At 41.7% G+C, this 26,076-nt stretch overlaps 8 protein-coding genes across 14 annotated transcripts in view; 3 read left to right on the top strand and 5 right to left on the bottom strand.

Annotated features, from left to right (window-relative positions):
- Positions 1 to 99: 99 nt before the first annotated feature.
- RB195_005287 (uncharacterized protein) lies at positions 100 to 573 on the bottom strand (the record flags this gene model as incomplete). Its single annotated transcript, XM_064177697.1, has 1 exon — positions 100 to 573. The coding sequence occupies one exon, from the start codon at positions 571 to 573 to the stop codon at positions 100 to 102; it is 474 nt and encodes a 157-aa protein (XP_064034814.1).
- Positions 574 to 2,083: 1,510 nt separating this feature from the next.
- On the bottom strand, positions 2,084 to 2,317 carry RB195_005286 (uncharacterized protein; the record flags this gene model as incomplete). Its single annotated transcript, XM_013445341.2, has 1 exon — positions 2,084 to 2,317. One exon carries the CDS (start codon positions 2,315 to 2,317, stop codon positions 2,084 to 2,086), a length of 234 nt encoding a protein of 77 aa, XP_013300795.2.
- A 4,684-nt stretch (positions 2,318 to 7,001) lies between these two features.
- On the bottom strand, positions 7,002 to 11,666 carry RB195_005285 (uncharacterized protein; the record flags this gene model as incomplete). Of its 4 annotated transcripts, XM_064177693.1 has the most annotated exons (11): positions 7,002 to 7,205; positions 7,265 to 7,428; positions 8,238 to 8,403; positions 8,462 to 8,544; positions 8,596 to 8,855; positions 8,951 to 9,045; positions 10,156 to 10,252; positions 10,332 to 10,476; positions 10,563 to 10,658; positions 10,721 to 10,826; positions 10,969 to 11,058. In XM_064177693.1, the coding sequence occupies 11 exons, from the start codon at positions 11,056 to 11,058 to the stop codon at positions 7,002 to 7,004; spliced, it is 1,506 nt and encodes a 501-aa protein (XP_064034812.1). The 4 variants fall into 4 exon arrangements, with proteins under 4 accessions (XP_064034812.1, XP_064034813.1, XP_064034810.1 ...); XM_064177695.1 differs by lacking the exons at positions 7,002 to 7,205; positions 7,265 to 7,428; positions 8,238 to 8,403; positions 8,462 to 8,544 and adding exons at positions 11,133 to 11,223; positions 11,649 to 11,666 and having other exon boundaries at positions 8,703 to 8,764; positions 8,830 to 8,855; positions 10,969 to 11,075; XM_064177694.1 differs by lacking the exons at positions 7,002 to 7,205; positions 7,265 to 7,428; positions 8,238 to 8,403; positions 8,462 to 8,544 and adding exons at positions 11,133 to 11,223; positions 11,649 to 11,666 and having other exon boundaries at positions 8,703 to 8,764; positions 8,830 to 8,855; positions 10,999 to 11,075.
- A 19-nt stretch (positions 11,667 to 11,685) lies between these two features.
- Positions 11,686 to 12,069, top strand: RB195_005284 (uncharacterized protein; the record flags this gene model as incomplete). The annotated part of the gene is made up of 1 exon (XM_064177692.1): positions 11,686 to 12,069. The coding sequence occupies one exon, from the start codon at positions 11,686 to 11,688 to the stop codon at positions 12,067 to 12,069; it is 384 nt and encodes a 127-aa protein (XP_064034809.1).
- A 108-nt stretch (positions 12,070 to 12,177) lies between these two features.
- On the top strand, positions 12,178 to 12,894 carry RB195_005283 (uncharacterized protein; the record flags this gene model as incomplete). Its single annotated transcript, XM_013445343.2, has 1 exon — positions 12,178 to 12,894. One exon carries the CDS (start codon positions 12,178 to 12,180, stop codon positions 12,892 to 12,894), a length of 717 nt encoding a protein of 238 aa, XP_013300797.2.
- Positions 12,895 to 13,322: 428 nt separating this feature from the next.
- Positions 13,323 to 13,817, top strand: RB195_005282 (uncharacterized protein; the record flags this gene model as incomplete). Its single annotated transcript, XM_064177690.1, has 1 exon — positions 13,323 to 13,817. The coding sequence occupies one exon, from the start codon at positions 13,323 to 13,325 to the stop codon at positions 13,815 to 13,817; it is 495 nt and encodes a 164-aa protein (XP_064034808.1).
- A 2,032-nt stretch (positions 13,818 to 15,849) lies between these two features.
- On the bottom strand, positions 15,850 to 18,682 carry RB195_005281 (uncharacterized protein; the record flags this gene model as incomplete). 2 transcript variants are annotated; one of them, XM_064177689.1, is made up of 10 exons in its annotated part: positions 15,850 to 15,942; positions 16,560 to 16,673; positions 16,729 to 16,845; positions 17,207 to 17,339; positions 17,407 to 17,519; positions 17,572 to 17,700; positions 17,757 to 17,849; positions 17,925 to 17,939; positions 17,995 to 18,111; positions 18,232 to 18,342. In XM_064177689.1, the coding sequence occupies 10 exons, from the start codon at positions 18,340 to 18,342 to the stop codon at positions 15,850 to 15,852; spliced, it is 1,035 nt and encodes a 344-aa protein (XP_064034807.1). The 2 variants fall into 2 exon arrangements, with proteins under 2 accessions (XP_064034807.1, XP_064034806.1); XM_064177688.1 differs by lacking the exon at positions 18,232 to 18,342 and adding an exon at positions 18,584 to 18,682 and having other exon boundaries at positions 17,757 to 17,939.
- A 1,230-nt stretch (positions 18,683 to 19,912) lies between these two features.
- Positions 19,913 to 26,076, bottom strand: part of RB195_005280 (uncharacterized protein) — a gene marked incomplete at both ends in the record, with an annotated part of 32,210 nt that continues 26,046 nt past the window's right edge. For 2 of the 3 annotated variants that reach the window (XM_064177686.1, XM_064177685.1), the window contains 24 exons: positions 19,913 to 19,950; positions 20,099 to 20,166; positions 20,423 to 20,482; positions 20,546 to 20,648; positions 20,795 to 20,948; positions 21,025 to 21,075; positions 21,190 to 21,257; positions 21,323 to 21,455; positions 21,518 to 21,925; positions 21,980 to 22,033; positions 22,114 to 22,299; positions 22,592 to 22,693; positions 22,840 to 22,943; positions 23,014 to 23,107; positions 23,175 to 23,343; positions 23,417 to 23,521; positions 23,580 to 23,669; positions 23,904 to 24,005; positions 24,207 to 24,300; positions 25,178 to 25,261; positions 25,320 to 25,452; positions 25,517 to 25,636; positions 25,717 to 25,826; positions 25,881 to 26,040. In XM_064177686.1, coding sequence (XP_064034802.1) covers positions 19,913 to 19,950; positions 20,099 to 20,166; positions 20,423 to 20,482; positions 20,546 to 20,648; positions 20,795 to 20,948; positions 21,025 to 21,075; positions 21,190 to 21,257; positions 21,323 to 21,455; positions 21,518 to 21,925; positions 21,980 to 22,033; positions 22,114 to 22,299; positions 22,592 to 22,693; positions 22,840 to 22,943; positions 23,014 to 23,107; positions 23,175 to 23,343; positions 23,417 to 23,521; positions 23,580 to 23,669; positions 23,904 to 24,005; positions 24,207 to 24,300; positions 25,178 to 25,261; positions 25,320 to 25,452; positions 25,517 to 25,636; positions 25,717 to 25,826; positions 25,881 to 26,040 — 2,790 coding nt within the window. The remainder of the gene's footprint in view (positions 19,951 to 20,098; positions 20,167 to 20,422; positions 20,483 to 20,545; positions 20,649 to 20,794; positions 20,949 to 21,024; positions 21,076 to 21,189; positions 21,258 to 21,322; positions 21,456 to 21,517; positions 21,926 to 21,979; positions 22,034 to 22,113; positions 22,300 to 22,591; positions 22,694 to 22,839; positions 22,944 to 23,013; positions 23,108 to 23,174; positions 23,344 to 23,416; positions 23,522 to 23,579; positions 23,670 to 23,903; positions 24,006 to 24,206; positions 24,301 to 25,177; positions 25,262 to 25,319; positions 25,453 to 25,516; positions 25,637 to 25,716; positions 25,827 to 25,880; positions 26,041 to 26,076) is intronic. The other variant, XM_064177687.1, reaches the window with a different exon arrangement.

The raw sequence follows: 26,076 nt of genomic DNA, 5'->3' as shown, positions 1-26,076 counted from the left end.
GACCTTGCACAGAAACAATCCATTCGCTCATATTTCGTGTCCTGCGAAACCTTTCGTCTCGTCTCAACTGCCTATCCGCTCCGATTGTCTTCAAGCTTCTTACACCACCTCAGTCCAGAACTTCCCTTTCCGATGGAAGAGGCCTCGTGGCTTCTTATAGCTTGAACCCGGGAGAATAATCGGATCACGTTGAAAAGGGCGGTCTGATGATTGTACAAGGATCGAGGACGATTTACTGTAGCCATTTACTTTCGATGGCGGTGCAGGACATTGATACCTTCCACCTGACATCCGCCGGTACACTATATCGATTTCCGCATGAAGATCTTCATTGTGGCATACCCTGGGCCACAAGTAGCCGACCAGCTGTCTAAGAAGCTTCCGCTCCATACAATCAAGCTTCTCCTTCATCGTCGATGGTGCTGTCCAAGTCTCCGATAACAACACTCGACAACAAAACTCATCCATGAGTTCGATCGGTTGTCCGTCCGCCCTGATTCCCGTTCGAGTTGCGTACGTCATGATGGCACAAACTGCGGATAGGTAGACTCGCAGCTTGTCGACCGCAGACATTTCGTTGAAGTGTGCAGAAAGGTGTGTGGTCTTAGCGCATATTTGCCTAATATTTTTAGCTGTCGTTGTTCTTCAGCGCACAATCCAGGTAACAAAACTCATCGATGAGATCGATCAGCTGTCCGTCCACCCTGATTCCATTTCGAGGTCTCGTCGAGGTCAACAAGGAAACAATTATCTCACACACTCACACTGATTGCATCTATCGGGGCGACTCACATTTGGTTGCACCTATCGGGGCGTAGATGTAGTCCATAGAGTGCAGCTAGCATCGACACAAGGTTGACAACATGTTGAAATTTCCTTAATGGTGCTACAACGATGGCGCGTTGAGGCAGGACACTGATCGACTGTTCTTCGCATAATGTTATCGATGGCAAAGTTAAACAGGAAGGGTCTTGTTACTGCCCTTGTCTTCCTCCAGTTTACTACCTCAAACGGTGTTGTACGCTCGGCTGGTGTTCTAGTTGCAGAAGTTGCAGGTGTTCGTTGATTTGTCATCAAGTGGCCAACTAGCTTTCTTGGCACTCCATCGAAGCAAAGCGCGTTGGGAAGACGGCTTCGATGAGAACAGCCGAAAGCGGCTCCGAAGTGTAAAAAAGCCAATTTCGTCGGTCTCAAATACCGCTGCTAGACTTCATTCACTCCTGCGACGATGAATACCTCGTCAATCGTAAATCGGCCAGGATGAGAGTAAGCTCCCTCGTTGCGCACTATTTCTTCGCAATGTTTAACAAGTCGACCCAGGATTATCTACTCCAAATCTTTGTATCCAACGCGTAGCAAAGGGAATTCTCGATAGTTTCTAAGGTTCGTGGCGGATCACTTCTTAAGAAGGGAAGTTATGATAGCAACTCTTAAGAGATGCAACAAGGAAACAATTATCTACGCTGAGATAGGGCACGGATAGTGTAGCGGTTAGAGGTTCCGCTACCTGCACGATCGATCGGAGGTTCGAATCCGCCCTAGTGCTCACCAAGCCTTTCATCCCTCTGAGGTCGATAAATTGGTACCAGACTTGTCTGGGAGGATAAAAGCACTGGCTTGACACATCGGCGAGCCACCGCAAGTCATTTTAGAGGCCAGTTACACGCTCGTAAACCTCAAACGATTCTGAATTGAAGTGAACGTGGGGGCGCATCCCAAGCGGATTGGTTAACGCCAGAAACTTTATCCTTTTTTATCCTTTACACTGATAGAATCGTTCCGTATATTTTAAATGTCTCTTTCTCTCAACAGGTCCCAGGTCTTTCAACACAAAGACGGCTAGATGCTAGTACATTCCTATAGTCGTGACACTTCAAGTCGTGGAAAACGTGAAAAATGCGCCTCATTACCACCTATAACAAAATCTTCTACAGGTTTTGTCCGAGAAGTCATTGCGGTTAATCTTTCTAACGACTAATCTGAATCTATTTTCACAAAGGAACTGGTTTTACGTTGATGATGGTATAACTAAAACTATTGCCTGTATGTGATGAAAATACTACTATCAAAAACAAAAGTTTCACTAATTACGATGGTCTCCATAACTCTGGTCGTCTCCGCTTAACGACTCCTCTAATAGTGGTGCTTCGACGGCAGATTGAAGTAGATGTTCTTCTCCGCTACCTTCACTGGGCATACCGGGTTCTTCCGCTTCCAGAGCTTGTGCATCAGCTCCAATATTCTCCACTCTTACATCATTCCCGAATATTATCACGACATGTTGGTAAGCTGATCTCACTTTTAGCAGCAAGTGCATGTGAACATGCGGATTAGTAAGGAAACGGAGGGCAACAATGAAGATTCTTCTAAAACATTCAGTTACACTGCGTTTAAAAAAACTTTATGAAGATTGCCGCTCACCTTTGGATCACATCAACGGAGTTCTATTTCCATTTCAACGCGTTCTGTTTATCGTTATAGCAACGAGCTCTCAGTTCTTATCTTCCATCTTCCGAACTCGATCTTCGTTAGATTCGCAATCTTTGATCACTCTTCAGCGTGCATTATTGCTTTCACAGATACGGAATAGTCAAGCCAAATCCATCTTGTCATGTGAAGGAAAATTCATAGCTGCGAGTAAGGCAGAAAAGTATAGAAAGCCTACGCACAATGACAAAACAAGAAGTATCCAGTTCATCCGGAACTTTTAAAAGAAGAACAAGTAGATAATTCGACATATCGTTAGCGTTTCGAAGTAGGCACTCGGTTTATAAGTCTTCCATGCCAAGATTCCACAATTATTGTAGCTTAGATGTTAGTCTGTGACTGTGGAAACAAGCCCAATCCTTGATCCGGACTGAAAAATGATGAAAAACTGCAGAGAAAACATGCTGCACAAATAAAACAAGACACGCCTCAGTAGTTACGAGGTACGAGATGAAGGAGTCCTGTCCTTGACTACTCAATTAATCAAGGATCTCCGTTAGGCAACTTTCAAATTATGCTTCATTTGATATCTTAAAAAGGTCAGAAGAATCCTTTTCAAGTCTAGTTTGAATGTGAACCTAAAAATTGTGAAAATTCATGTTTGAGGAAACATTGCAAAATATTTTCGCGGACTTCCTCAAACTATTTCCTTTGCCATTCTCATCCAAGTATGCAAAGTATGGAAACGGCGGAACAGCCGCAAAGCTCTTGAGCCAAGAAATACTGCCTTGATTCCATTGCAAATGCTCGTACTTCATCAGAATAGAATACCTTTGGATTGAATTCTGGTGCAAATTATGCAATCATACATTTCCAAATCCAAAGGAAGTTTTATGTCACCTATGATAGTAGTGTTGTACAGAATGAAACTCAAATAGGATAGTTAATTGCAAGAAGAAAACTATTGAATGAAAAACCAGCAGGAAGCCCGCCGTCCCTGTATCATGCTACGATGATAGCGGCTACCCTGAGGTTATACCTGGTGAATGTATCGTCTAAGGCTATTCCTTTGTGTGAATACTCTCTCAACGAGCGACTTGTGTAGGCAGGTTGTTGGCTGAAAATCAAGAACTTTGAATCCCCCCCCACCACCACAAAAAAGCAGCTTTAATGTTGTTGAACTCCATTGTTAAAATTCCTCCACAACTTCTGTCATAGCATAAGTTTAGCACATGTATTCCATCCAAGTTTTTTTCTTCAGCTCTCTTCTTCAGATATCATCGATGCGGCAACCGCGCCGATGATATCTGAAGAAGAAAGCTGAAGAAGCGCCGATTTGTACTCCGGTATTCCCGAATAAACTTATAGAAATGTGTGTGTGTGTGTTTTCTACATCCTGGATTGATTTCACACTTTACATCCTCAAACCACTAACGTGTAACGCTGCCGTCGTTACTGTACGTGATACTCACTCAAATGTGCAATGCGGTACCTATTTTCTTTCCCAGAACCGCCGATTCTTTTCCCCGCTCAGTTGATACCTGACTTGTTCATCTGAAAGACTTGGTCATTCTGCATCAAAATATTCTCGGAATCACTTAAAAAGCATCTTAGACAACGTGTACATCATTGCATACACGGCTGTAGAACGTAGCCTTAAAGTTCTCGAACATGTCATCACGGCAAGTGTTAATGAACATTGTTCTTGTCAGAATGTTCGTATATAATGAAATGTTATATGATTACCTGAAACTCAGCTTTTAAAACAATGGGTGACTAACGCATGACAATCGGAAAGGTGCGAAAGGAAGCATGGACACTGTATAAGATCCTAAGGGTGCAACGAAACACAGTACAAAGTAGTGGAAAACTTGTGGATTCCTTTTTAAGTGAGACTCGAGGATCTTACTCAGCATCTCCTTTGGCATACTCGACAAAATACCTTGTCTACTGAGCACATCCTAAATCATCTTGCTTCAGTATTGGAAGAAGACCACGAAAATTGAAAAGAAAACCTTTAGCAGTCTCAAGCAAAGCAAATGGTTTTTGGATTTTACTGTCTCGTAAATTTCAACAACTTTCAATAGTCTTACTTTCGACGTTCTCAAGCGAAGACTGTTCACCAAATCAATTCACTCATTCAAGTGAAAGAGAATTAAGTTATCTTCGGAATTGAAATTTATACGTTGTGTAAGTGAGGAACAGAAATGTTTAATGAGCTTTGACTTTGTTATTTATCATGATAAGTTTTATACAATCGAGAGTGTGGCATGAGACATCAGAATGGTCTTATTATTGTATAAATTAAGCATTTTAAAGAATGGAGCTGGTGGCATGAAAGGTGTTGAAAGTGATGATTTTGAAAGAAGAAAACAGACTAGGTGGGTCACGTATTACTGTAGCGAAACCCATGGTGGTAATCTATAGATCTAAGGGATCCGTCCCTCCTCCGCTATACAGATCCATGTAATTGGAATGTAAACACGGTTTAATTCTGTTTGAGGCAGTAGTTTTCTTTTCAGATGCTCTTCTGTCATATTCCTACAATTGTATCGAAGATACAACATTATTGTCCATCAAAACTTCCACAGAGTGAAAGTGTGCCGTAATGTGAATTCACTGTGAAAATGAATGTAAACTTAACTATAACTAACACCTTGACATCTCATTTGCTACCTTATCATTTTTTCTTCTACTTTGTCATGAGTAGATCATGTAATTTTACTGCAAGCGTTGTGTCCACTTTTAGTTGATCTTTCGTCATTGCTCCAAACGAAGCGCGCACTATGTGCGTTAGTCGCTCCTAATAAAGGACACGTGGTCGTGAGAACTGAAGCTTCACAAATACGATGTTTTCAAAGTACAGCAAATAAAAAAGGCATGTCTCAGCGCTATATCCCAACATTGCTTTCTATTCGAGATTCCATTCGAGATTTCGATTTTCTTATGTTCCTTATATTTGCTTCTTATTCTGATGTCTTTAATTTCTTCTGTATGATAGAAATCGTTAAAATATCGTTCAATTATTACTTTGCGAATTTCTCTACGTTTACTTCTCCGAAAGACTGGAGGAAATAGGCAGTCATTACTTCCTGTTTGAATTCCGCGGCGCTCATGATTGGTCCAATGGACGGAGACTCCCGCAGCCGGGTGTAAGCTTGGATACGAGTCCCAACATGTTTCTCCTTATTAACTCAGTATTTCAAGAGCAACATTATGAAATAGTGTATTACTAAGTTACTAAGAGAAATCAAACTTACTCATGATTTTAATGAACAGATAAGCTCAACAATAACTGAACCGAACAATTTGAATTCATGATTTTCGCTCGGAGCAGACAAAATTAGGAATCCACAAGTGCTACACGTCGGTCTTTTCCTACTGCTGCTTTTTTCAGTTTATGTGAGCATATGAAGTGAGATGAACCGTACTCTTTGCCAACGTAGCCGCACAGACATTTCAAGCATTTGGTCGTTAAGGGGTACACTTATGATCTTTCACAAATCTTTACGGTTTACAAAACTCTACCGACACTTCCATAAAATTTCAGCCTATTTCGAGTGGCAGAATGTAGAAAAGAAAAAGAAGAAAAGGTGAAAAAGACGGCGGTGCTTTTTCGCATAATCCGTAAATGTTTCAACATGTGGTCCGATATGCCGTAATCGGTTTTTTTATTTGTTTTTTTTTTTTCTAGACGTGATCATTTTATGTATGCAGACGTTTAAAGTATACAAAACGACTTCATCAGTGTATATAACTGTTTCGTTGTTTCGTGTCTCTATTAAATCTTGTTCATTTGATAATGAATTGTTATCTGCTTCACGCCTTCATTGTAAATCATGATTGTGATTCTTCTGCACACTCATTGGCACTCCACATGATAAAGATGGCGGGAAGCAGCGCTTCAGTAGTACAAATTGGACCATATGAAATTTTAGTGTGCAAGGATGCGTTGCTAGCATTTAGTGAGAACACAAGAATCGGTGATTGATATCACAAGCAGAAAGAGTAAATAGGGACGAAATACTGTATTCAGAACTAACGCAGCATTCCTGAATATGTTGGCTACTATTCCCAAAAGATGACATTCCAGCGACATGCTCTTCCATCGATTTATCCAAAATGGGGCCCTGCAATTTTACCTGCGAAATCTGGATAAATCGATGGAAGTGGTTTCACAGAAGCTACACGTGAGTTTAAGCATCGTATTTTAGATGCTGGATAGATGTATTACTTCTCCAACACTTGACGTCAGAGATACTGAAACACTGAAACTAGAATAAATCTTGAATGCTTTAGAAATTTTTTCCCTCCACATAACTACAGCGGTACTCCGCGATTTCATCGATCGTTCAGGCGCTGTCTGCACATCAATCTTCCAACAAAAACGTTTCTCCTTGTATTTCAACATTTATTACTTGTAAATTAACAAGGGGATTAATTATGACCGAGTTTCGGTCCGTGAATATCACTACAGGTTTTGAGTACATATATGTACACGTGAAAAAATGACATAGTAAGATATCTCACAGGAGATCGTTATCTATTCATTAACCTTACTCTTTGCAAATAACTCATGCGAAGAGTGGAGTTTTCTCATTTTCATCCATGATGTTCGCTTTTTGCCTTTCTCGACGGCGTACCAGATATCCAACTAGCAATACAGTAACAATAACTGCGAACAATGGCAAGAATAACTCAATGATAGTGGAATGATTGACGCTAGTTGCTGTTGCACCACTATCGTTGGACATAGACACATCATGTGTTATAGCGACCTAATAAACATCTTTGTAAATAAGGTGCTACCTATGATATGCAATGTGACCTCGCTCACCGTCTTCTTAAGTGCGCTGAGTTGCTTGTCATACTTCTTGAGACCTCTCCAGTAGCTAACAACTTGTGATTCGTAGTGTAATTCCATGTGCGGCATAGTCCCATTATCTACATCCACATCGATATTCATGTAGTTGTCCAAGTATGGTTGGAGTGGTGTCCAATCTGATTTCAGTGTAGATCGAAAAAAAATATCTACGACTTGTAGGGATTTTTTTTTACTTTGAATTTTGACGAACGCGAAGTGAAGTCTATATACAACTCTACATAAACAATAAACAGGCAATAGCAAGATATCTCACAGAAGATAGTTTTCAATTAATTCCACTTACTCCTCGGAGAATTTTGTTATGATTTCTCCCAAACACACTGTTCTCACTGTGTATCATTAGATGAAATTTTGGATCAAAATCTGAGAAAGTCAACAGCTAAATTATGCTCTAAAAAACCTATGCTGTAGAAATGCTTCGGACTAAGAAAACAACGTAGGAACAAAACAAAGAAAAAAAAAAACAAAAACAAAAGTAAAACAGAGGCACCCATTTTCGCGAAGCAAAAACGTTTGCCGCCAGCAGGGGTCGAACCTGCGACCTTGGGCTTATTAGACCCACGCTCTAACCGACTGAGCTATGGCGGCGCGCACAGTGTTTTGCTGTGATGCCCTGGAAGCTAAACTATCAAACTATGGGGAAAAGCAACTGGGATCCACTAGACTATTGAAAAGATTCAGTAGCACAGTGGCGTTTTCCATATTATGAGGACTGTTGCCAATTTTTTCCGGGTTGCTTCGAAACCGCGAAAATCGCTGTACTTGTATACTTTCTTACTAACGCAAAACAATGAGACAAAAAAGTACTTCCTTCTGGAGCAACACTCTGCACAATTTCCAGCCTTTCGTTTCATTTCGATTCCTTCACTTCTTGCTCTTCCCTTCTATGCCAGTTTGTTTTTCGGGCAAAGCGTTTCGGACAAACCTCGACGTGGTCTTCCGGTTTTCACGAAGTCTACAAAGAATCTAGGATAAACCACAGCCAATACCGCCTCATTCGCGTCATGCTCAAATGGGTGAACCCCCATAATATAGGACAGATCATCAGTGTGAGCCGGATGACGTGCATTTGCGTACGAATAAAGAAAGACCTAAAGCAGACCAATTTTGGTGAGAGAAATGGAAGCATGTAAAATTTTTAAACTACACCTTTCCACCAGCTTCTTGCAGTGTGTGACCTACCACGTACGACGAAAGAAAAATTGCCTGAGTTTCAAGGGTGTGGTTGAAAACTGAAATCCAACATTGTGTCGTATTACTTCCGGAAGAAATGTTCCACTCACGCAACTTTTTTGAAGACAGGTCCTCACGATATCTCTCCATGATCACTTCCGAATTCTTCAACCCCAGTAGTTCCATGATGTAACCTCCACTGGAATCGTCTGCAGTGTCAAGTTCCTTCGATGTTGTGCCAGTAATTATTAACCGCAACGGAGGATTGCTGAGGAATTCCTGCAAGTCTTGTGCCTCGAATAGCGGTGCAGTCATCACGAGTCCTTCCGGTTTAAGATGCTTACTCTCGTCCTCCATCTCTCGCTGGATTCTAAAGAGAAAATATTCGGGTACATTCACTCATATATTAACAAAAACATGCTCATTCAAACGCTTAACAAGTGATGATGCAAAATTTTCGCTAACCGCAGTATTTCAGTGCTGTCGACATCGCGAAGGCATCGCACAATCCCTTCAACAAGCGCTGTTGATTCGTGCCTCAGTTTTCTTGATACTGAACACTGGAAAGAAGATATTAACGCCTTAAGTGTGGATATACAGGACCTAGCACACCACGACGTCACCAGAAAGCTGATTTTCAGTAAATGGTGCAGGTAATTGCACAGCACCAAAAAGAAGGTGAGATGGAGTTGATAACCGCATGTATAAACCGCTTTCCTTGTGTTTGCAAATATCTCTGAGCACTGACTGACACAACAAAAAGAAAAGGCAGAGACATGCAGCTATTCTGGATCTGTGTTCTTCATAATTTATTCTACCTATGCTGAAGTTCGGGGATGTGATCACGTTTGTGCTATATTTGTAGTCGGGTCAAAACGATATGAATCACGAGTGTGGTTGCGGTGCATTTGCGTACGCGTTCGAAACGGCGCTGTGGAGGCAGCAGTTGGAACCGAGGTGGTCCCGTCGCCAACTGCAGCGATGGGTGGTGCCAACAAGGGTTTCACCATGTTCCTAGCCACCACGCTCCACCCAAGCGCCTCAACAGAGGCCGCATACGCAACTGCGTACTTGCTGTGTTTTGACCCCACTATAAGTTTACTCCAGCAGAGGACCTCACTCACAGATGGTGTTACATCGTCTGCTGTTCTGTATAGGCTAGAAGGGCGCTGAAAACAGATAGCTGCCATAAATCACTACTACTAACACAAAGGGGCCTTCAGCTTATTGCAAAGGAATCTCCAAAGCACAATTTAGTAATTCGATTGCGAGTCAAGAATTAAAACCTGCAAATTATATCCTAATAAACCTTCTGGAAGAGGAACGCATAAGGTAAGCATATTAGCTAAAGTACACGCAAATTTCGAGTAACTTGAAGCTTTTTGGGTAGATGCACTAATACAATGAAAAACAAACGGAAAGAAACCAGAACACATTGCAACACTAGTATATAGCTGTAGCTTCTGAGAAGTATAAAAGATTATAAAACGAAGAAAACTATATGTATGTGGATAGAAAAATAAAACAAAATTTTGAAATATTCTTCAGAGAAAAAAGCTTCTAGAATAATAACTCTTTGTTGTCAGCAGAACAATTTTCAGAAGATAAGACAAACCTCTAAAAAAACCACAGAGAATCATTTCAGACTTTTTTAAACATAATTTTCTAACTTTTGCACGGTAAGCCAGATCCATCGTCAACTCCTCCATATGAGGCAAATCCGCAAACCCGAACTCCATGGACATTAACACTGCTTTCTGGAACAGCCTGAAATCACCATTCACTCGTATTGAACTATCAATAGCTTGTTATATTAAGTAAGATTTTAGTAGCAATAACATAGTACTTCCTCTCGGGATCAATCCGCCTCGATAAGGCAAACTGTGTCGCTGCGACAGCTCCTCCAGAATGACCAAAAAGAGTGATATCATCTCCGTTACCGCCAAAACTTCCTATTTCGCTTTTGATAAAGTTCAGAGCCGCAAGAAGATCTAAAAGACTCTAAAATTCATTGATAATGAAGCACGGAAAGGCGTAAAAAGTGTAGACGCACAACAGTAAAGAAGAAGATCCTCACCATATGCACCAATATTTCTTGGAACTACCTCATCAGATGCAAATGTTAGCAAGCCAAAAAAGCCAAGGCGAAATCCAGGGATTACCAAGACAATGTCTAAAATCCGAGATAATACAGGATTCTGATAATGAATAGAGATCAAGAATTCATAATTCCACCATTCCCTCCGAAATTGTTGACAAGTAAATCGTCCTTGAACATGACAGCCGAGTCATAATTGAAACCACCTCCATGAATATAGAAGACTACCGGACAGCTGGTTTTCTGGAAGAGAACAGTAAGTATTGCGTATTGCGCTGGCACACATAGATAAGTTCTTTCTCATGCACTACATTTCCCAACAAATTGGCACTAGAAATGAGAACATCGAGGATACTCTAAGAAGTAGATTCTTATCTTTTCCTACCATACAGTCCTCTCCAGCAAAAATATTCACATGCAGACAATCCTCGTTCACCCATTTTTGTGGGCTCCTTGTAGTGGATGAATTGGACATACATGCCGGCCCATATTCTAAAACACTAGCTTTAGCCACAGAGCAAACATAAAGAAAGCAAAGAGACGTTTTACCTGTAGCATCACGTAACCCGTTCCACCTTTGAGGTGGGCGTGGCTTTTGAAATCGCAGATCACCTACTGGTGGTAATGCATAGGGTATGTGCTAGAAAATCTCAAAATAAATGAAGTGAAGTTCAAAAGTATATTCGATCAAAACATCTTTCCAAGATATGCGAGTTTTGGCGCACCGATCACTTCGGAGTAGTTATTATATAGTAATTCCTACCGTATAAGTGGTTGCAGGTTTCTGCTTCAAATCCTACTTCACGCCTCAAAGCGGCGCAGAGGTGGCCCTGGCCGTCGGGCAGATATGGTGGCGAGACTTCGTCTCGGCAGGATCAACCATGCCACAAAGGTATCCGGCTAGTAGCCCGGTCCTTGCGCCAAGGCTACAAGCTAGCTAAGTGAAGTACGACGATTCCAGTGCCAGGCTGCTAGCTTGCTAGTGCGACAAGCCGACCGAGGACAATACCCCGTCGCGTCATACTGCTAATGTCTACTATGTGTTCTCCAGAAGCTAGGGCGTACCCCAGAAGCGACGCGCATTGTCCTCGTCCGGGCAAATATGCGAGGGCTACCGGCTAGAGGACGGAGCCGGCCAAAGAAGGTAGTCCGTCATCGCCAGCAACATCCAGTGCGTTTGGCAACACTTAACGTTGGGACGCTTACTGGAAGAAGTCGTGAACTGGCAGACAGTCTCAGAAAACGCCGTGTTGGCATATGTTGTGTACAGGAGACTCGCTGGAAAGGCTCCAAGTCAAGGGAATTAGGCGATGGCTACAAGCTCATCTACCACGGCACATCAAATCGCAATGGTGTTGGTATCATATTGGATGAGTCATTTAGAGATAGCGTCACAGCGGTGGATCGGCTATCGGATCGCTTGATGGCTGTAAAAGCAGATACAGGAGAAGTGGAATTGCTAGTCGTCTCTGCTTATGCGCCATAGATGGCTGTAGTGAAGAAGAGAAGGCGTGCTTTTGGGAAGATCTGGAGCAGTACGTCCAATCCCTGGAAGGCGAAGAAATACTTCTAATCGGAGGAGACTTCAACGGACATGTCGGTTCTCGGAAAGACGGGTTCGAGAGTTGTCATGGTGGATACGGTTTTGGAGCTCGCAACGACGACGGGATATACGACATACATACGATATATGATGAAGGTTTTTGAGCGTGTCCTGGAGGCTCGTCTGAGGAAAATTGTCAGCGTTTCACTCAACCAGTGCGATTTTGTGAAGGACTGCAGCACTATAGATGCTATCCATGCTGTCCGTATCCTTCTGGAGAAACATCGAGAGAAGAGCTGCAGTGTGTATCTTGCTTTTCTCGATCTCGAGAAAGCTTTCGACCGTGTCCCACATGAGCTGCTATGGATGTCCATGAGGTCGCATAGAGTACCAGAAGAATATGTGCGGTGGACAATGCTGCTTTATGCGAAGCCTACCAGCGTTGTCCGATGTGCTGCTGGAACAAGCAGGCCATTCCCTGTACAAGTAGGGGTTCACCAGGGTTCATCCCTCTCACACCTGCTGTTCATACTATGCATGGACACGATAACAAAGGAAATCCAGAAGCAGTATCCGTGGACTCTACTCTTTGCCGATGATGTCATGCTCGCGTTGGAGTCTCGAGGTGATCTTCAGAAACAAGTACAGTCTTGGAAGGATCGGCTGCAGAAATATGGATTGCGCCTCAACACATCAAAAACTGAGTACATGGAGTGCGGACCAAGGATAGAGGATGGTTCAATTCGTGTCGATGGCACCGAAAGGTGAACTGTTTGAAATACCTTGGATCCAAAGTGACTTCCACAGGCGACATTGATCAAGAAGGTCGAGCACGTGTTAAAGGCATCACACCAAGAATCTGAGGTGGTACGGATTTCAGGTGGAGTATTCGTATACGGGATGGGAGACTATAGAGAGGGGGGTGATTCCGTCCATTTCTTCCTAACTGCCGTAAAAAAAGGCCCGGAAGGCTTCAGTTTTGGCGCACTATTTTGTGCAGGGAGTTCGACTGGAGCGCGCCAGCCTTGTGCGGCGCCGCATCTTCCAGGCCGTTTTTTACGGGAATTACGAAGAAATGGACGGAATCACCCTCCTCTCCATAGTCTCCCATCCCGTATACGAATACTCCACCTGAAATCTGCACCACCTCAGATTCGTGGGGTGATGCCTTTAATGCGGCATGGATGAAATGGAAAATGGCAACAGGCGTACTGTGCGACAAGAAAGTCCCTGTTCGACTGAAGTCGAAGATCTACAGGACGGTTGTGCGTCCTGTTGCCCTTTACGGATGCGAGTGCTGGCCGACGACGAAAACCTTAGAAAGAGTGTTGCACGCTATGGAGATGCGAATGTTAAGGTGGACGATAGGTGTAACGCTAAGAGAGAAAGTATCCAACGACACTGTGCGCTCCATCTTCGGCGTCGTCTCGATAACTGAGAAGATGAAGGAGGCCCGACTGAGATGGTTCGGTCACGTCTTGCGGCGAGAGGAAGATTCTGTTGCCAAAACCGCACTGAAGCTCGACGTTTTAGGAGTGAGGCCGCGTGGGAGGCCAAAGATTCGCTGGTTAGACCGTGTGAAGCTGGATATGATAGATGCGCGTTTATGTACGGCTGATGCAATGGATAGAACCAAATGGAAGACAAGAAGCAGAAAAGCGGACCCTGCAACAACGCGGGACAAACGCTAGGAAGAAGAAGAACTTAAAAGACATGCGCATGTGTGGCCTGGTATCAATACCCTGTTCCTAAGGTATTCCATCAACTTTTTAGATACGCTCATAACCAGTTTTGCGTTAATTTCACGAAAGCTATATTAGTTCCCTTTTCCTGGTCTTCGTTTTCTTCTTGGAGTCGTGTCGCCATTACCGAAAATCCTTGTAGGAGTTGATCGGTACCAAAACATCCAGATGGTCAAAATATTGTTAGATTTCTTAACATTCAATAAACTCTTGAATACCGTCACCACTGCGCTGGTCACAATGGTAACAGGAAATTGCTACGGCGGGAGCACGAAAACGCAGCATCTCAGAGAAATATGTTCACGAAATGCCACCGCACACGCTGATTTTCCCACCTTTCTTTTAGCTCATTTTCTTCCACGAAATCTACTCCATAACACTCTACTGTGATTAAGAAAAAAAAACATCATTCGTGACTATTGCGTCGGATACCCCTGTGAAAGTGAGCTTACCTTGAAAATATTAACAATTTTACCAGAACTGGCTTTCATTTGATAACCAGAGAGGGCTCCGGTGCTGATTTTAACAGTAACTCCTTGTACCATCGTGGAAAAGAATAAATCAGTTAAAAACAGTAGTTTTAACAGGGAAGACATAGTCATTTGAATAGGGAGACGAAATGCTGGAATTTTAGCACGAATTCTACAAAAGCTCGGAACGCAAGAAGGCGGCGCTTCAAATTGTAGGCATTAAATCAGAAAGCACTGGAAAAAGAAGAAATTCCCCTGCAATTTGAAGCGACATCACGTGAGTTTACGGCAATAATCACCAGTCTAGCACCATGGAAGTAGATATGGCCAAGCATCGATGGTGAAAAACAAATATTAAGCATAAATGGACAGAAACGGGGAAAAAAGTAACAGCAAGGAAGTGAAGGAAATCATAGCAATGCTGGTTCAAAAGCGAAAACTGAATCTTGAAAAGTGTAATGGAAATTAACATCAAGAAAGCAATTAAAAACAGCCGACACGTTCAAAAACGACGATCATGGATGCGCCCTATCTGACCAGGACGCAGCTGATAACGACGCTCGCGACCGCAAAGGCATCTTTGGACTGATGTACTGTGGATAGCAATATGAAATCAAGACGTACCTTCCCTGATACATTTAGTTCTGAGCGAAATTCCACATGAAAAGTGGGAAATTGTGGAGGTATTTGTGATTGTTGGCGAAACGTAGACTTTCTATTTTCCTTGAGTTGAAAATCACATTGACCGTAACATAGTTCGCTCGATCTAAAGAGAGGAATACTCGAGTCGTTAGATGATCGGTTGGCTTCGGATATTGATCGCCAAAATTTGCGCAGCAGCCTGGAAGTCTTATCCATAGGTATGATCCTCGATACTTATATCAACCTGCTCTGCGTGGGACTGTCGGTATCAACCACAGCAAGTGTAGCACGTTGCGGCCGCTCGTATAAACATGAGTGTAGATGGGTATAGTTATTTTTTGCTTCGTTTTTTTTTGGATCTTGGTGGTGGAATTTTAACTGGAGAAGGGAGAAACTTGCAAAAAAGTTTTTTTTTCTTGAAAAAAGGTTTCTCTTCCGCATAAGTGAGCAGAAGCCTATATATCCAAAGCAGTACAAAGTACACTCTAATTACATTAGATAATATAGGTGAAGTGTGATTTCAAAGCACAGTTTCGATATTGTGTATTGATTGGTAAAACCGACACAATTTTCTTTACACCTTCGCAGCTTTCGAATCACCACACTAACGTATAAGTAACAATTAATAATATGTGCCCTGTCAGCGCTACTTTTGTAAGCGAAGATCACCTACCTCAAAAAATCTTGCTTCAAATCATACCTGTCCGACTACGGAAGAACACCACATCACTTCTTCGATGAAAAAATCGGACAATCTTCTCCTAAACCTCCTCAAAGAGTGATTGTTGGTTTTCCGAACCGGAATTATCGAGCACAAGGACAATTGGAACTTTATCTGTATACTGACAATTGCATACAATAAAACGGTGTCATCGCTGCTGTGATTCGTCCCGTTTACGTTTCTTCCCATGGCTCGGAGGTAACGACGGTATCAGCACTGGATCGCATGGCAGCGGCCGCTCCTAGAAAAAAAGGTCATTTTCTGGAGAAAGAAAATCTTGCTATTCAAATACCCTCAGCATTCGACTTCAACTAGTACTACGGCCCTGTTAGTCAAAAATTTTATTAGACTCGTTTACAGCAGATCAACAAATCTCCGTTGGAACTTCGTCGTCTTTTCAGAGTCAGTGGCACCCGCTTAGTCCTTTCCTTTTTAAATCCTCTGTCGACAGTTGTAGCCTCTATCCTCGTACAATTTGTCCCAGTACAAAGAAATGCACGAAGCCGTTACTCGTACTCATATCCCTCGCTTCCAGCAGCATCTCAAACGCCACAAAGGTCACGAATAAGCTTAACTCACAGTTCGTTTCTGAACTCAGAACTCCTTGCGCCATTTCGTTTGTGGTTAGTTTATGGCTTTCGCTCACGCTTTCACCATTTCGAGAATTTTCAACGATGAACTCGTACTCGTTTTGGCGCAAAGAACTGTTCACGTTGCACTTCACGAGTCCAATTTCAAATGGTACCTTGGTAGATTTGAAATTTTCAAGGAACACAAAGCGCATGGTACATGGCCGCAATCGTCTCAGAATGCCCAAAAGTCCAATTTGATTCGAAATTAAGTGACAGCCATACTTACCGTGAAAAACGGATGCGCCAGCGCATCGGCTGCAGTAATGCGCTTGTTAGGGTCATACGTAAACAAAGCATTCAATAAGTCGATAGCTGACAAAGAAGCAGACTCGAAAACCACCTAAATGGACATAGAAATCCAATTACCGTATAAAATTCAAGTACTCACTGTGCACCTTTACGTTGTTGAACGGCTGCGTTTTTAGCGTGAAATTCTGCAGCAAAGGCATAGATTCCAATTCTGGCCATATTTTCGTGGTTGGAGTGCCCAAGAGTCCGATGATTTTATCTATCTGTAATTCAGAGAAAACATATCAAAGATTTACAGCAAAAGTTTCTAAACTAACAGAAACTAATATTGTAACAAGGAAGAAGAATAGACTTTGAGAAGAACTTTCAAACCACGTGTTTCCTCTGGGGCCATAAAACAAAAAAAAAATCGATTTTTGCAAATCCTGCACACTCGCTCATGTTGTTTTTCCTAATTAAAAAATCAGTGGGAAAAACTAAACAAAAAGTGTAATGTAAAGATGTAAAAGAATGTAAAGAAAAATGTAAGAAATTCTTCTTCAAAAGGAAGCTAAACAGACTCGGCAGTGATTCAAACAGTTTCAGACCAAGTTTTTAGATAAATCAGTAGAATCCAGCACAAACTTGCTCCATATCGCTCTTGCCGGGCAGAAGTGGCCGATGCAACAACAATTCGCCAAGAATGCATCCAGCTGCCCACTGATCAATGCCTGTGGTTTGTGTTTTGCTGCCAAACAATAACTCTGGACAGCGATACCTGAGTCACCAGAATGTTCCAGAATTTGAAACAATCAGTAATGCACGGTCTTTAAAAAGTGAACTACCACAAGGTTATAACTCTTGGAGTCATGCTCATATTCGGCTCGCCAAAAACACGTGCCAATCCAAAATCGGCCACTTTTAATATGCCGTGGCTGGTGAGAAGAAGGTTGGAAACCTAAGTTATGTTCTGCTACCAGGTTGATATGATCTCAAGGTCCCTAACATACCTTCAAATCTCTATGGAGCACATAATGTGTATGCATGTAATTCAGGGCTCGAAACAATTGCTGCATGAGACATTTGACTTGTGGTTCAGTAAACGGATGTATCATCTCGTCCAGAAGTTTGGCCAGATCCTTAACAAATCTCGACACAGTAGTTCATAGCAACTACAGCGAACCTGTCCACGTACCTGTTCACAATACTCCATCACAAGAAACATGCCTTGCGGGTCACGTGATACAGCTACTTCCTTGAGCTCAACTATGTTCTCGTGTCGAAGACGCTTCAAAAGCAAGATCTCACGTAGGGCGGAGTCAGAAATGCCTACTTGAGCGCTCATTTTACTATCGACACGGACCTTTTTCAATGCTACCTAGAAATTATATCTCATCCAAACAAGCAACGGTCTGTCAACGATTCAAACTCACAACTTGTCCGCTTTTCGTATCTCTGGCTCTATAGACTATTCCATAAGTGCCTTCGCCTATACGATTCAATTTCTGGAACTCGTTCACGGACCGGCACGCGCCGTACCCCAGCTTCTCCTGAACAGTTTCTGTGTTCAGTTTGATAAACTTCGGAGTGACAGATTTGAACTTCTTCATGAAAAATCTACAACTCCGCCATAGTGAATATAATGAAACTTTCCACGCGAAATAACATACTGTCGGAACTATCCTTGTTTTTCCATCGAAGATTGATACATATTTGACACCGGTGAAAGAAGACGATGACGAAGTCGACGGTGTTTGCTGATCACTCTCGCGCCTCGACATCCGCTATCTGATAAAAAATTATTTCTCCGTGAGAACTGATCTCTGCGCACTTCAGTTATCTCATGTTGCACTCTGAGGGCGATAGCAAAGCATACATACTAAGATCTGACAATAAAACTCTGGAGAACCTGAAGAAAACACCATTGAGTATTTAAACTCGTGACGACAAATACTCTTTCAAAACATATCCTCATACAAGCCACACATCTTCTCACTAAGTAGATCAAAACACGTCAATCACGCAAGATTCGACAGCAACAATTGATTTTCTGTGGGCAAAATACTCTTTTATTTCGACTGCGAATAGAAAAATTGGTAGTGATTTGACGAGTATAAACATATATAAATAGAAGGGAATACATAGATCCACCAGTCAACAATCAATTAAATCGATCAAATTTATGAAAGAGTGACGAGAAATCGTTTTCGAAGGGAAATATTATAAAATCAATAACCACAAAGGATATCATTGATGCGAGAAATAAAAAGCTTAGCATGGTGAACAGTTATTTAGAAACAAAAAAAGTGATTAGAGGTCTATGAGGCTAGAGAAACAGAGTTTGAAAAAGGTCAATACACCACCTAATTTAGTGATTTGTAGCTCTTATCTTAAGAACGATCATCACCGGATAATAGGGAAGGAACATAGAGCGCGTTCATGCAGTTCAAAAGAGTTCAGAGTGCTGACGTTTTAAAAACGCTACACAGCGATATTGCAGAGTCGGAAGCAAAAGACATGGAGGAGGAGGCGCTTCATGCTTAATTGACTTCTGTTTCAACTCCAGAAATATTACTGAAATATTCTGTGATATACTATTCCTGGATGCCATCAACATACAGTTTTTCCTCCATGTCTTAGCCCCAAATTCTTAAAAAAACTAGTCGCTCTATGAATTTCCACTACTAAGTAATTGGAATAGCAGCTACTAAAACATTTCAAAGAATCGTGTTTTGCCCGATCAATTACTCTGCACATTCCTGCTACTGGTCAACCAGCGAGCTACCAATTACAGTGCGCGTCATTTGGTGGACGATGCAAACAACATCAACTAACTACGTCGTTAATACTTTGCAATGATAAGAACAGAACACAGCACTCGAATATGCCTTAATACGTTATTTCAGGGAATACGAGCCTAACGGTAAAAATGTAAGAAAGAGAAGAAGAGCAGAAACACAACTGATTTAAAACTGCACTCGATTTCAAACATTATGTCACCTAGAAAGAAGAACGGGACACGCTGCGGGGAGATTTTAAAGGAAAGAGGGGATATTTACAACCATCATAATGTTTAAAACTGAGCACTGTCGACTAACAATATGCGAGGACAACACAATTGCTAAACCGCATCTGCACCACACACAACGAAAGCGACGCGAGAAAAAAAGTGAAGAGGGGATTTGCTTGAAACATTAAAACAGCTACACGGCGTGCATGTTTGTGCAATGAACTAGCGCAAATAAACAAACAAACAAACAAGAAAAGTCGAATATAGTTGGAAGCAGTATATCCATTTGTAGCAATAGGGAAGACCAATCATGATAAGATTCACATGGGAAGAAAAACGTCCTAGTTATAATTTGAATTTGATCCACGACGTCGTCGATCTGAAAATTCTAACAGTAAGTTGTACGTAGTACGTACAGTTTTAAGTTCCACAGTCGTGAAAGAAATGAGTGAGATATAACTACCAGGAAGCATAGTAAAAAATTGTCGCCAACAATGGGTAATCAAACCGACTGCTACTAAACTAACCTTGAAAGTAAGTTTTGCTAATAAACACACGACTACGTTCTGAGTGTTTATCTCGGTCGTTTTCCAAGCTGAAAAGCAGAGATATAGAATTGGAAAAAATACCGAAAATGCAACTTATAACCATTGTATAGCATACGTTCAATTGCAAATAATTATTATAGAAATGACAGGTGGTGTATTGGTGAAGTCAAAACTTAGGTTAAATCTTGGGTGACACTTCAAAGAGCACAAAGAACAATATGAAATAAAGATATGAGAAAAGAGTTAAAAATGTTAATAGTGACTCTAAAACAACATGAACAAAAAGAATAAAAAACCACTAACCTTCTGTTATTATCGTAATTCTTCCCAGCTTGTCTGTAGTAACTGCGATCGTTGTTTCGCCTACAACAGCAAAAAAAAAATCGAAACCACAGAGTAAAGATGGAAACTACTAGTAAAACCAACGGATTTCCTTCGACGTGATCCCGTTCCCTGTTATCACCTCCATCTCGAGTATCACGTCCATCTCTGTCACCTCTGTCATCATCTTGTAAGTCACGACGATTATCTAAACAAACAGATCTCAAACTCAGAAAGATCATAAAAAATAAAGTAAGCACCAACGAAATCTTGTCCAAAAAGTCACAAAGGCCGCTTTTTCAACCATCAGAATTTGTAGAACTCTTGCCGAACTCAACTTAACTTAACTCTTACCGTCACGATTGTAATGTCGATTATTAAAGAATCCACCACGCCCACGCCCTCGATAGCCACCACGACTGTTGTAAGGCCGAGAATGATAATGACGATTTTGTTTGTGCTGATAGTCTTGTTGATCATGGTGGTACCCACCGGCTTGAAGTTCTTCCTGAAGATCGCAGAAGAACTTGTGAACAGTTCTGTACAATCAAAAACTACTGCTTCAAACAGTATTCTGAGCTTACTTCTTCCCAATCATCCTCACCGTTCCTGTCCACTCGAGGATCTTCGGGAACCTGAACAAGGGAAATTATTTCAAAGACAAACCTTTTAAAAAAAAAAGAGCTAATGCCTCTAAACAGAATCAAATGAAAAAGGAATGAACTGGAGTTTTAAACGTGGCAACATACGGGCTCTTCCCGATCATCATCAAACTTGTTGTATTGTCGTGGTCTGTAGTTGTTATAATCACGACGACCTAAGCACACAAAAAGAATGAAATAACTGTAATAAGGAGCGGAGCAACTGCAACGGGTCACTCACCTTGTCTTTCTCTGTAGTTATCACTTCTTTCCATTTCTCTCTGCTGCCAAGTAAGCTGATCCGGCCCAGATGAATCGCAGCGATTCCACTCGCGATCATTCTGTCGATAGTCCCGTTCGCGATTGTTGTAGCCCTGTAGAAGTAACAAGATAGAAAATGTAATAACAACAAAAATGGAAACTCCAACAGCCTTACTTGCATCCTCTGACGCTGTTGCTGTTGTTGCGATGGACCAGGTGCGGTTTCGTCGCGACCGCCTCTTTCTCGTTCCCGATCACGTTCGCGGAAACTTTGTGGCCTCTCCATTTTTTCTCTATACGCTCCTTCGCGTGGCTGATACGGTCTGTTGCGTTGCCAGTCATCTCTGTTGCGATTGTACCGCTGTTGCCGCTGATCGTAGTTATCCCTTCGACCTTTCTGATAACTGTAATCGTCTAGGGCATGCCTTCTCTCTCGCTGATCCTGGAATCGGTCCTGTTGTTCTCTCTCCTGCTGTGGAGACGACTGTTGTTCTTCGTCGAATCTTTTCTCAAATCCACCACTCTGAAAACTGGACATGGAGTGAGATGCAGGAAGACCCTCTGTGTGGCATGAGGATGGAGTCTGAATAGCCAAGTCCCAGACCAGACTGTTGTAGGGAAGTTTACGAAGTCTTACCGGCTTTAAATTGGACTCAACTACCGCGCTCATATTCGGCTGGGAAACAGAAGCCTAAAATGAGTTCCTTGGAACTGAACAGAAAGGATAAAATTTTCAGTAAAAATCTACGAAAATTCATGTATTGTAAGAACCTCTCTATGCGGGAATCGTTGAGCAAGAGCCTGTTGACCGTTGTGTGAACTGTAGCTTGACGTCGACGAAGAAGTTGGCACTTGATGTTGTGGATAGAACAATGGCTGTTGTGGTAGGACGCACTGATTAAATCTCATTTCCTGATGGTCAGTTTGGAGCACTTGTGCTAGTGTGGCGAGCAAGTCCTGAAAAGAATGTTGACATGAAACAGTTGATATATTTGCTTAAGCTGGCCGCAGAGTTCAAAGCCGCGCGGGCGCGCGGTTTGGCGGCTCTGCACTGTACTTCTGCTCAAATTAAAATACTTCAAAACTAGTTCATCATCTAAAAAAGATCACCTCGTTCTGAAAACAACATTGACATTTCACGAAAGATAGAACGATTGAAGCATTTTCAGGTCTAATATACGCTAACGCCAGCTTACAAAACTAAACCAACACACAGAAATTACATGCAAGATCTAGATTTTGGACTTACGTTATCCTCTTTCATGGGATTGGCCAAAATCTGAGGCCTATGTATTGCAGACAAGAAGTACGACATCACTTTGAATCTAAGCTGAATGAGCCGTTTCATGTCCTGAAATGTTCATTATTCAATCTTCAGTCAATACAATGAAAGGAAATTAAGAAAAGAAAAAGATGAGGAGGAGAAGTATTCAAGCTTTCAAAACAGTAGCGGACCAGGCGCGTGGTATGTAACGGAATTTCTAATGAGATATTCACCGAATACGTGGCCCTAACACCAATCCAGTGCTCAATTGGGTATACCACATCTTTTGACGGAGCATCCTCGTCCATATCGCCCTCATCTTCGGAATCTGGGTCAGCTGAAAAGCGCGAAATAAATTGGATCTAAATCTGATCTACATTCAGATTCACATTTTCTAAGCAACCCACTGATGTTAAAGTTTTGTATTGTACTCTTCTTCAATCTCATCGATCCAGCGAACAACACTACTGCACAAGGTGGGACAACTGTCACTGTGCGCAGCTAAACATTATGTGGATAGAGCAAAAGCAGGAAATTTTGCGAACTGTCACCTCCGAAGATAACTCACCGTAAGTCCTTCATCGATCTTTGCCAATTCGTGGAATGCTAGGTACTCGATTATTGGATCTTCTGAGTCCTCCGAAACGTACTGATTGATAATTTCACTTCTCTTCGGAGCTGCTAGCACTTGTCGCTTTATTACTGACGATGGATGAAGAGTTGCAGCAGCTTCCGTGCTGAAGTCGATATTGTCAGTAACACGAGAGGAAAATAAATACCATGACTGTTTAGCAGTTACACAATGTTCACCTCGTTCTGATTTTCTTCAGTTTATTGCCAGCCCGAACAAAACCTATTCCTGGATAACAGCCAGCCACTATAGCCGCTTGTATCATTGGCCAAGACGAAGAGTACCTAAATCAACTATGAATATATAGTCAGAATGAGCACAATCTGATAATAAACCACTCACTTGTTATAAGTCGCATCACGAAGGGCATTTAGGGGATCTCCTTCGTAGTTAATCATCTTCACTCGACGTAGTTCAATCAGAAGTTGTCGGCTGAATTCAGAGCAAATTGGATGAAAAACTCTTCAGAAAACAAAATAAACAAAATCATCGAAATTTAACGTTTCAGCCTCTCAAGAAATGACAAATCGAAAATGCGGAGGAGAAAAACGAAAGTTAAGATCGTATCACTGTTTCCGTTCCTCCATAATACAGTGACCCTCACACATGTAAGCAGAGAAAAAATACTGGGTGGTTTTAATAAGTTCTCCAAATCAGAATGATTACCGTATTCCCGTGATCATACGCATCGCTGGTAAAGATAAATAATTTGCACGGCAAAACGCTGTCACTTCCTTTGGGCTTTTCTCACTGAACTCATTGAAAGCCCTGTAAAACAACGACAAATTAGTAGTAGTTGTCATCTAGTGAACTACTCTACTTTTTACGGATGTCGCAGAGGATTTAAGAAGCAATCTGAATACAGCCTATGCAAGAGTGTGCCAAAATCTATCGCGCAAGTTCATTTCCGAAGATAAAATAATGTAATATTTTGTGAAGCTTTACAACACCTAAAAAGAGCTAGCTCACCTGATTAATGTGATATGATCCGAAAAATCGCGCTTTCCAAAACTATCCCTTTGTCTATTTGACTGTTCGCGCTCTTCGGAAAGCGCCAGAATAACTAAAATGAGATATAAGAGGATGAAGTTCTATGAGAGAAATTCAACAACAGTGCTTCAAAGCGAGAACGATCCAGACATCCACGATGGAAAAGGAAGGTCACATGTTTGCATTAAAAAAAAAAGATTGGAGCAAAAATTTGAAGCAGTGGATCGGAACTGAGAATCGAAATGAATTACAAAAAGATCGCAGCTCTATAATTTTAGTTCTAAAGGTAAGATCAATCAAATTCTATTTCAACACGCATTTTATCATCAAGAAAATGAGAAACCTCACAAAACTGCGATTAGTCAGTCAACAAGAACATTGTTGAATTTTATCCCAAGAAGTCTCCCCACTATGTTTGTTCGTTCAGAGTTTTGATTGCTTGTCTCGGGTTAGGTTTCGCACACATAACTAGTCATTCCATCAAAATTCTAATAGGGGACAGGAAATCGAATAACAATTTCGAATATTTGTATTTTGAATGGTGAAGCCCCGTTTCAGCCACTCCTCAAGTAGACAGACGAAATAACGAAATCGACAGAAATGAAGTTTTTTTTTGCTCACTGAACTAAATATGTCTACTTCCACATTTTTTTTTAATTGATAGATAAAAGAGCGATTAAATGGATGGAGAATTAATTGGGAACAAAAAATGTTCTCGCGGCTTCATGAAAAAAAAAAAACAACGGCGCTAACATTGCTGAAACAGCAACTGAGAAACAATGGCTCTAGAGTTTCCAAATAGAAGCAGAAATTAAAAGTCGCGAAACTGTGATTTGGAGATATAGTTAGAGATAAATATTGGGATGATCAAAAAAAAATAAAGGAAAATAATATGGATCTGTGTCGCAAGCGAAAGCTGACGAAGAGAAAGCAGAAATGTTATAACTTACATGGATCCCTATGCGATAAGGCGGCAACTAAAGTAACCACAGGATTCAGACACCTGAGTACTACGCCAAAAAGCAGTAGACGGGCTAAACAAGGACTAATTTTCAACGTATCCCAAGATCTGAAGAACCACTGTCGCTATACCCAGTTGTGGATCCAAAGGCAACTGTGCCACAAGCCTTCCCAAATCCGTTAATTGGGGCTCGACGTAAGGTGGAGGGAATCCTGTCAGATCGATATCCGACGTGCTTGCTTCCGAGTACAGTGCTCCGAGTTGCTACAGAAATTTACCTTCAGTAATGTAGCCTGCAAAAAACACTTAACTACGAAAAGTAACGCACCTCCAGGAAATCCATGCTCTTATCTACAGCGTCGGCCAACGGTGGTTCAGGTGCCATTTGCAAGAACTGTTTTACGGTCATATTTTCAGGAGCGAACATTTTTGCGTGCAGGCATACATCCTGAGGTGGATTCAATAACGCGGTAGACTTGTATGGACACAAAGTGAAAAAGCTTTTAATGGAACGACTAAAATAATCACATGGATAGCAGTTCTCTGCATTTCTGCCATCTGAGTCTCTAGCATCTCATCATAGTCTTCAATACTGTAGAGTCGAAAACAATACCCCTCTCGACATCGGCCAGCACGTCCTGTCAGTAGATCACTTTTAACTATAACAGCATATTTAGCAAATGCATGCTTACCTGCACGTTGTTCAGCATTGCTCTTGGCGATCCAAGTGACTTTTAACTGGCTAATACGTGATGTATGGTCATAAGTCTTTTCTTTCACTTTCCCACAATCAACGACAAACACAACGTCATCGATAGTTAAAGAAGCTTCCGCAATATTCGTGGACAGAATCTTAACAATCAAAACTCCACTGAATGAGAGTTGTTT

The sequence above is a fragment of the Necator americanus genome, chromosome I (assembly GCF_031761385.1).
Source record: "Necator americanus strain Aroian chromosome I, whole genome shotgun sequence".
NCBI classification, from domain to species: Eukaryota; Metazoa; Nematoda; class Chromadorea; order Rhabditida; family Ancylostomatidae; genus Necator; species Necator americanus.
Note: the sequence above shows the minus strand (reverse complement) of the source record. Positions and strands in the feature narration are given on the sequence as shown.